Source organism: Moschus berezovskii, chromosome 14, assembly GCF_049115385.1.
Source record: "Moschus berezovskii isolate FMDL1 chromosome 14, NW_MosBer_1.0, whole genome shotgun sequence".
Taxonomy (NCBI): Eukaryota; Metazoa; Chordata; class Mammalia; order Artiodactyla; family Moschidae; genus Moschus; species Moschus berezovskii.
Window position 1 is genome coordinate 52,833,811 of NC_142473.1, and position 9,796 is coordinate 52,843,606.

At 36.2% G+C, this 9,796-nt stretch overlaps 1 protein-coding gene across 1 annotated transcript; it reads right to left on the bottom strand.

The window, feature by feature from the left end:
* Window positions 1-8,579: 8,579 nt before the first annotated feature.
* On the bottom strand, window positions 8,580-9,521 carry LOC129553934 (olfactory receptor 51V1-like). The gene has a single exon (XM_055422611.2). The coding sequence runs from the start codon at window positions 9,519-9,521 to the stop codon at window positions 8,580-8,582; it is 942 nt and encodes a 313-aa protein (XP_055278586.2).
* Window positions 9,522-9,796: the final 275 nt, after the last annotated feature.

Below are 9,796 nucleotides of genomic sequence, written 5' to 3' on the forward strand. Positions count from 1 at the left end.
AAATCGGTTACATGCGAGAGTTCTAGAGTCAAATTAACTTGGTTCAAAATTTTATTTAGTCAGTTCCTAAATGTATGCATTGGAAAAACGTTTATTGTCACAAATTAAGCTGTCTAGCCTTTAATTATGAATAAAAATACATCTTTGGGAACAAAGGATGGTGGTTGTCATAGTGTAATATAACAGATATCTTTATATAATGGTCTTTACTTGGGACTTAGCAACTATTACGGATTCAGTTATGGCCTTCATTTTTATTGTTATCATTCTTATTTTTTTCATCATGCAAATCTTCATTGTGCCTGTCATGTTTGAGTAGTATTGTGCCTCACTTTTCAGATTGTTATCATTAATAATATTCCACTAAGATGTATTTTAAAAATACAAATCTAAACTTTTTTCATGACCCATTCTGTTGTCACTTTTTGTTGATATACATGTAGAGTGCTCTATTATTTATATCTGTAACTATTTTCATATCTATATATTTATGTGTCATTGTGTTTTTAGCATTTAATAGAATTAAAATTTCCCACCGTGAATTGGATGACTGTGTAGCCTATTTCTCCTGTTAGAACTACTGAATTTTTATTTTCAGCTGTGAGTAGCTAGATGCTTCCATTTATTAAGTAAATATTAAAACAAATATAATTTATTGGTTGATTGACCTTTCAATCATGGTGAAATGTTTCTTTTTCTCTAGTAATGTACCTTGACCTATAGACTTAGTTTTGTTATTTTCAACTTTTTTTCTAATTCACTAATCCTACCTTCTGCTCTGTAACTCTGCCTTTCTTATTTATTAGATTTAGTTTTTGTGGGTTATACTTTTGTAATACCCATCTAATTCATTCTTCCTATCTCTTTGTCTCTCCATTTAATTTTAATTTTTGGTATATTTTGGTTAAATTACCAATTTTCTCATTTATTTATTATTTGTTTCTCTGTTTCCTTGAGCATATTAAACACCATTACTTGAAAATTCTTGTCTAATAATTACAATAAAAAAACTACTGTGTGTTTGTTTCGATTATTTCTTTTTTCTGCTTGTTTCTGAACTTATATTCCTGTCTTTTGCCAAATTTAGTAATTATTCTAGGGTGTCAGATTTGACATATAAGATTTTCTGACCCCATGAACTGTAGCTCGCCAGGCTCCTCTATCCATGGAGCTTTCCAGGCAAGGACACTGGAGTGGTTTGCCATGAACTTCTCCAGGGGATCTTTCCCATGCAGGGATCGAACCTGCGTCTCTTGCATCTCCAGCATTGACAGGCAGGTTCTTTACCAGCCAGGATTTACTAAATTTATCTAATCAAGATTCTGACTCACATGGCGATTCCTCTCCACTTTATTGGCTACATTTCTGCATGTAAGATTTTGCTTGCTAGAGCTTTCAACTGTGAGCTAAGTATACAATCCATAACCCAGCTTAATAATCCTGAGTCAAGCATGGCAAGACTGCCAAAAACTCTTCCCCCTCTCCCCGCCCCCACAAAGTTCTCTTCATTTTTGTCTCCCATTCAGCCAACGTGTGTGTGTGTGTGCGTGTGCATGTGTGTGTGTGTTAGTCACTCAGTTGTGTCTGATTCTTTGCGACCCCATGTATTGTAGCTCATCAGGCTCCTCTGGCCATGGAATTCTCCAGCCAAGAAGACTGGAATGGCTTGCCATTCACTTCTCCAGAGGAGCTTCCTAACAGAGACTGAACCCAGGTCACCCGTATTGTGAGCAGATTCTTTACTGGGAAAGCTCCATTCAGCCAATACGTTCTGTGAAAACTACCGCATTATCAGTCTTAGTTCTGAGTTCTTCTTTCTCATCTGCAGTTAGATACTTATATCATCTGTTCTGTCTCTCTCTTTTTTTGTTAGTGTCTTTTCTTGACTTTTAAAATTGGTTTTCTGCCAGGAAAAAAATTGTTATTCTCTTGCTTTATCCTCAGGAACAGCAGGTGACTCTGCAAATGTAGCTTTAGAAAGTTTAGAGAACTTTCTCTGTTCTCTGAAATCTTCCTCTGTCATCCTATTGCTTCAGATTGTCTATAATGCATTTTAACTTTAAAAAAAAAATAATTTATTTATTTTGTTCATTGGTAAAGTTTTGACTCTAGCTTCCATTATCTGCTTATCTTGAGTTATAATTTAGATTACATATATATAATATTTTATTTACCTTTTTTTCACCTTTCAATACATTTAAAATTTATGCTTAGATAACTTTGCAACCACAAAATTATATACAGTCTGTAATATATATGAAAACTTTTGTAACTTCTACCTACATGCAAAATCAATTAGGTTAAAATTACACCACATCTCATGGAAAGTCCACAGAATCTTCTTATTTAAACTGAAACAATGCATTTTCTTATATAAAACTCAAACAACGTAAATTGCTTCTTCTTCTGTTTGCTCTCCTTACTTTCTTATCAGAGTTAATTAAAAAGTGTGATATTCAGGCTTTTCAATACCAGAATATACATGGAATTATTTTAAATAAAAATGAGTTCATTAATAAATATTGCCTCTCAGGAGTTTTTCATCTGTCATAAAACAGACATCTCTGTGATTAAAACTTCTGGGCTTCCTTCATTTTAAAAATTCCTACAACACTGAATAGTGTAAAAGTTTTCTTTAAGTAAACACTTTTTTCAAACATATTAATGATGCCATAAACGTGTGTATGTGTGTATATGTAAATATGCATATATGTATATTAATATCTGTGCATTTTCCTGTATATCTCAATAGAATAGAATTTCAGGATATACATGTATATGCATAATATACACATACATGCAAACACAACCTGTCCTCACTATTTGCTGCAATTATGTTCTGTGAAGTCGTTGCAAACACTCCTGTAAATTCTGGACCATCTTTTCTTTGGAGAAATACAACATTAAGTTCTTTTAGGCTTCTGGACACATTTTCATCAACCAATTAGCACATAATCTTTTTTTTGTGTGTGTATTTCTGTTTAAAGAGACATTTTAATATATGTTAAACACAATTAATATGTATTTCTTGCAAATAAGGAATCACATGCAGTATTTCATTAAAATAAGACTAGTCACTCTGTATAATAGGTTCCAGTTTCATCCACCTCATCGGAACTGATTCAAATGTATTCTTTTCAACAGCTGAGTAATACTCCATTGTGTATACGTATGGGGAGGGAGGTGGAAGGGGGGTTCAAGATGGGGAACACATGTACACCCGGGGAGGATTCATATCATATGGCAAAACCAAGTAAAGTAATTAGCCTCCAATTAAAATAAATAAATTTTAAAAACAAAATAAAAATTAAATAAAATTAGTCAAAAAGGGTTACGTATTTTCCTCACCCTGGGGATGTGTCTGTAAATTTATTTGGATTTTGCCCTCATAACCAGGTTGCCCACTACATATTATTTAATTGACTACTATCTCATGATGTACACATTTAGCCATTTTCCCATTTTTCCATAGCATCATCACACACTGTAATTGTTACTTAAGCACTTGTCTGAGCAGTCTCATATGCAGATTGTAAATTTCCTCTTCCTTTACTGAATGTATAGTATTTTTGATTCACTAACATTGACCTCATGGACAATGGTGCTATAACTCATGCCTTAAAGAAGCTTATTCAGCATATTATTTCTTTCATAGAGCAAATCACAGCCTTGTGTTTAGGAACAGAGGCAGCACTTCAGCCCTTTGCTTGGGGGCCATTTTTTTTAATTTTTAATTTTTATTTAATAAATGGTACAAAGCACAATGCCAAAAACAGTTAAAATTTCACCAAATGAAAAAATACTATAGAATACACAGTTGTAAAAAGCTCCATTAAGTTATTTTACAACTGCCTCAAGCTGCAAAAAGAAAAAAAACCCAATGCCATACCTAAGTTATCCCTCTCTCAAAGTAATGCCATTTATGTTATAAACCATGAGCACCCCATCAAAAGACGGGAACTGCTTTTGTTAATTCATATATATATATATATATATATGACTGTATCACTTTGCTATACACCTGAAACAAACACAACACTGTAAATAAAATATAGTACAATATAAAATAAAAATAAGTAACAGAACTTTGGGGCTTTACACTGAGTTAGAGTTCCAATCAGAGGGATAACAGCACCACAGCCGTACTGAATCCACATGAAGGAGGCACACGAATGACTGGATTACAAGAGTTACAGGAATGAGAGCTGCTCACTTCCCAGAAACTACAGATCACAGAAAACCAAATGCTTGGGGGCCATTTTATACAGAAAAATCACCACTGGCAAGCACAAAAATGAGAAAAACACTACATTATAAAAAGACTGCAAGAAAGGGTACTCATTTATGGGGTAAGATCTGAAACAAGAAGGCAGAACATCACCCTGTGGAGATGGGAATATGTGCATTGGACAATTCAAATATTTTGCTGATGTATGCACAATTACCAATGCAATGAAGACACTCTGAGTATTGATTTTGATGTTTCAAATAAATTTTAACAAGTAGGTGAGTTCACAAATACTGAATCTGCAAATTATATATACATATATATTTGCTGTTCAGTTGTCAAATTGTGTCCAACTCTTTGAGACACGCCTGAAGCAACATACCACATGTGCTTTATATATATATATGTATAAGCACATGTATATATATGCATGTATATGCATGTATATATATGCATGTGTATATATGTGTGTATATATATATGTATATATATGTGAATATGTGTGTGTGTATATATATATATATATAGTTATTGATTTACTAACTTATGTCCAACTTTTTGCTACCCTATAGTCTGTAGCCCACCAAGTTCCTCTGTCCATGGGATTTCCCAGGCAAGAATACTGGAGTGGGTTGCCATTATCTTCTCCAGGGGATCTTCCCAATCCACATCTCCTGCATTGGCACTTCTTTACCACTGAGCCACCAAGAAGCCCATATATATTTATGAAAAAACGTGAAGGTGTTAGTCGCTCAGTCGTGTCCAACTCTTTGAAACTCCATGGACTACAGCCCACCAGGCTTTTCTGTCCCTGGAATTCTCCATAAAAGAATACTGGAGTGGGTAGCCATTCCCTTCTCCAGGGGATCTTCTTGACTCAGGGATCAAACCCGCGTTTCCTGCACTGCAAGCAGATTCTTTACCGTCTGAGCCACCAGGTAAGCCCCATATATATGCACATACACACACCATGTATATAGATATATATTCACACATATGCACATAATGCATTAATAGTAAAGTGAAAGTGAAGTCTCTCAGCCATGTCCGACTCTTTACGACCCCATAAACTGTAGCCTACCAGTCTCCTCCATCCACGGGATTTTCCAGGCAAGAGTACTGGAGTGGGCTGCCATTTCCTCCCCTAGGGGATCTTCCCAACCCAGGGATCGAAGCCGGGTCTCCCACATTGCAGACAGATGCTTAACCGTCTGAGCCACCAAGGATTAATAACTCATTTCTAATTATAAGTCATCTATATATTTTCACTTAATTAAAGACTGAATGGGTAAAAATAGCATTTGACTTTGACATTTCATGAATCACTTTTTTTCAAAGCTTTCTTTTTTCACTCTTATTTACATGGGTTCCTTTCAGTTTGTGTCTTCCAGTCACTTTTTAGAATAAAGAAACTGAGAGGATAACTTACAATATGAGAGTTTAAAGAGACTTGAATATTGGGAAACTCTCCTTAGAAATATTTATGGAGAAAAAAAAAAGACCTCAACTTACATAAAATTAAAAATTCCCCAAACCTGCTTTACTGTCCATGGCTAACTGACAGTTATTCTTACTTCAAAATTTGACTTACGATATACATAAATGTATTTTGCTTAATGTTAACCTTAATGTATATATGATAGGGATCATTTACATTATCATCATTGATCAATATCACTATTGAATGTGACGTTTCTTCCCATCCTTATTACTGAAATAATATACATTCTCCATTGTAACTAGAACAAGTTAATTAACAATAATTTGCAAATAAGACTGATGGGAAAGGCAGAAATTCTGAAATTTAAAAATTACCATCACAGGAAACTCAAAAGAAAGGCAGCATAAAGAGAACTCATCTGACAAGGGCAGAGCTGTTTAGGCAAACTGAGCTGTAGGGATGTGTGTGGGCATGAATGGTGACAGTTCTGAAAGGCAAGAGTCACAAACATAAACTCAGAGTCTTTTACTTAAAAAGAAAAAACAGCCATTATTTTTCTCATAATAATGCACTAAAAGACAAACTGAAAACTAACAAAGCAAACAGTAATTTTCAAAATTGAATATTTCCATATTCTCTAGAATATTATGGATGGAACATTATATTCATTTTTTCTTTAAGTTTTTATTTTATATTGGAGTACGTCTGATTAACAAAGCTGTGATAGTTTCAGGTGTGCAATAGAGTGATTCAGTTATACATATACATGTATCTATTGTTTTTGAAATTCATTTCCCATTGAGGTTGTTGCATGATACTGAGCAGAGCTCCCTGTGCTATACAGGGAGATTTAAATACTTCAAATTAAATGTGCGGCAATTTACTTCTAATTTGTATAGTTTAACTGCAGTTAGCCTCTGCTAGTAACCCTGCTGCCACAGTCATGACAAGTACATAGCCATGATAAATTTGCAATATTCAAAGTAAGAAAAAGAAAGAAAGAAAGAAAAACAAACAAACCTTGAGATACACCAGGTTTTTCTTTAACATTTTTTTTTATTTTGGGGGCACTTTTTTTTAATGAAAACCTCCCCAAAAATATATACCTGCTTTTGATTATTGAATTAAATTATCTAATTTTACATATGAAGAGGATGAGAATTAGAAATGGGACATATATTCAAAAGATTCTCAAAAACACAGTTCTATCCCTGGCTTAACCACTCATGTATTAGTAAAACATTCATACCTCTGTACCTCAGCCTCCTCTCCTGAAAATGAAGAGGCTGATCAAACTGTCTGTAAAGTGTCATTTTGTCTGCAGACCCCAAGGTTAAAGTCAATTGATATTAAAGTCAGTTAAGTGTTAGTTGTTCACTAGTGTCTGACTCTTTGCGACCCTATGAACTGTAGCCTGCCATGCTCCTCAGTCCATGGGATTCCTGAGGCAAGAATAACGAAGTGGGTTGCCATGACCTCCTCCAACAGTCAATTAAAATGTCTTTTAAAATCAATAAACATCTCACACTACTCTGAGTTTACTACAAATTGCAAATGTATGTACTGGGTAGGATATCTGATCCCATCACTTCATGGGAAATAGATGGAAAAACAGTGGAAACAGTGTCAGACTTTATTTTTTTGGGCTCCAAAATCACCGCGGATGCTGATTGCAGCCATGAAATTAAAAGACGCTTACTCCTTGGAAGGAAAGTTATGACCAACTTTGACAGTATATTAAAAAGCAGAGGCATTACTTTGCCAACCAAGGTCCGTCTAGTCAAGGCAATGGTTTTTCCCGTGGTCACGTATGGATGTGAGAGTTGGACTGTGAAGAAAGCTGATCGCCGAAGAATCGATGCTTTTGAACTGTGGTGTTGGAGAAGACTCTTGAGAGTCCCTTGGACCACAAGGAGATCCAACCAGTCCATTCTAGAGGAGATCAATCCTGGATGTTCATTGGAGGCACTGATGCTAAAGCTGAAACTCCAATACTTTGGCCACCTCATGCAACGAGCTGACTCACTGGAAAAGACTCTGATGCTGGGAAAGGTTGGGGGCGGGAGGAGAAGGGGACGACAGAGAATGAGATGGCTGGATGGCATCACCAACTCTGTGGACATGAGTTTGAGTGTACTCTGGAAGTTGGTGATGGACAGGGAGGCCTGGCGTGCTGTGATTCATGGGGTCGTGGAGAGTCGGACACGACTGAGCGACTGAACTGAACTGAACTGGGTAGGATATATAGAAATGTGATAGCTGATTCAATGTCCTTATTTATCAAAATTTGCATTAGCTATGTAATATAATTTATGGATATCATACATTTTACTAGTTGGAATGGAATGGAATTGGCTCTCCAGACACTTTTGTTCAGTAATAAGTAGAAGTATGAATGATCTTGATAGAGATGATTTGTGACACATGAAAATAATATATAAAATCTGCTTCTTCCATGCATATGAAACACATATAATAGTTACATGAAAAAATAAAATATTCTAAATTAGAATTCAAAAAATCATAGATGTACTATAAATTGAAAAATTTGAAAATGCACATTGGCACACTATGGAACATAATTCACTTCAGTTAAAATTCTATTTAATTTTACAATTAAGAAATAAGACAAATAACACTCTCTCTCTCTGACTATGAGACCAATAACTTTTTCTCTACCTATTTCTCTGATTCTCAAAAGCTAATATAAAAAAATTACTTTTATATTATTTGCAGGTTAATCATGTTAAATTTGCAGTATAAAACAGTGGCAAAATAAAGAAAATTACTATAAATATGCCTTTAACCTGTTAAGTATTTCATATACAGTTATTGTTGTTAAAAGTCATTATTATTCACATCTCTTGCAAATACTACCTTCCCTCCCCTAAAACCATTAACCTCTAGAACTCAAGTTTGTTTAATGAACCATCTCTGAATCCTGTTACGGATTTGTTGGGTCTTGATGCTGTAGATGATGGGGTTCATCAAGGGTGGGAAAAGGATGTAGATGTTGCCCATGAGGACATGGACCACAGGCGAGAGGTGCTTCCCAAAGCGGTGTACCATAGTCAGACCAATGATTGGAATATAGAAAACCAGGACAGCACAGATGTGGGAGACACAGGTCTTCAAGGACTTGAGCCGCTCCTCTTGAGATGCAATAGTCAAGACAGAGTGCAGGATCAATATGTAGGAGATGAAAATGAGCACTGAATCCAAAAGCAGTGTGCAGATCACCAGGGCTAAGGCATAGAAACTATTGAAGCGGATGTCAGAGCAGGCCAGCCGGAGTAGGTCCTGGTGCAAGCAGAAGGAGTGGGAGAGGACGCGGGGTCGGCAATAATGGAAAAACTTTAGGCGAACAATGGGAGCAGTAATGAACAGGAAACTCCTCCCTAAAATGACCACACCAATGTTGATGATTCTGGTATTGGTGAGGATAGATGTGTATCTTAGAGGATTGCAGATTGCAGTAAAGCGATCAAAGGCCATGGCGAGAAGGACTCCAGACTCCATGCAAGATAAACCATGAACAAAGAAAGTTTGGGTAATGCAGGCATCCAGACCAATCTCCTGGCTGAGCCCCCACAGGATCCCCAGCACCGTGTGCACTGTGGACAGCCCCATGCACAGGTCAGTGAGGGCCAGCATGGCCAGGAAATAGAACATGGGCTCATGCAGGCTTGGCTCAGTACGGATCACATGCAGCACCAGGCAGTTTCCTGAGAGTACCATAACATAGATACAGGAGAAGGGGATGGAGAGCCAGGGATAGTCCCGTTCCAGACCAGGGAAACCGGTAAGGAGAAAGGTAGAGTTACTGATTTTGGAATCAGGTCGAACAGGCATTGATTTCCAGAGACAGTAACCTCTCAAGGAAAAATGACTGCCTTCATAAAACCTATGAAGTAACAGCTGTAATAAGAATTGGATTAGTACAGTAGCTCATTAAATATACAACCAAGGCTTGTAGTTTTTCAGAAGCTAAATATTGTCAGAAACAGAGACAAATTTATGCCTATACATGAAATTTCCCTGTTTGGCCCCATCAGAGGGCTCAGAGGTCATATCCACAAGGTCAACACCAATTTTTAGATGAATGCTTCACATTACAGGTCTCAAAT

What these genes read in the sequence shown, in the direction of transcription:
- LOC129553934 (XM_055422611.2), bottom strand. Translation starts at nt 9,521, where the DNA reads ATGCCTGTTCGACCTGATTCCAAAATCAGTAACTCTACCTTTCTCCTT.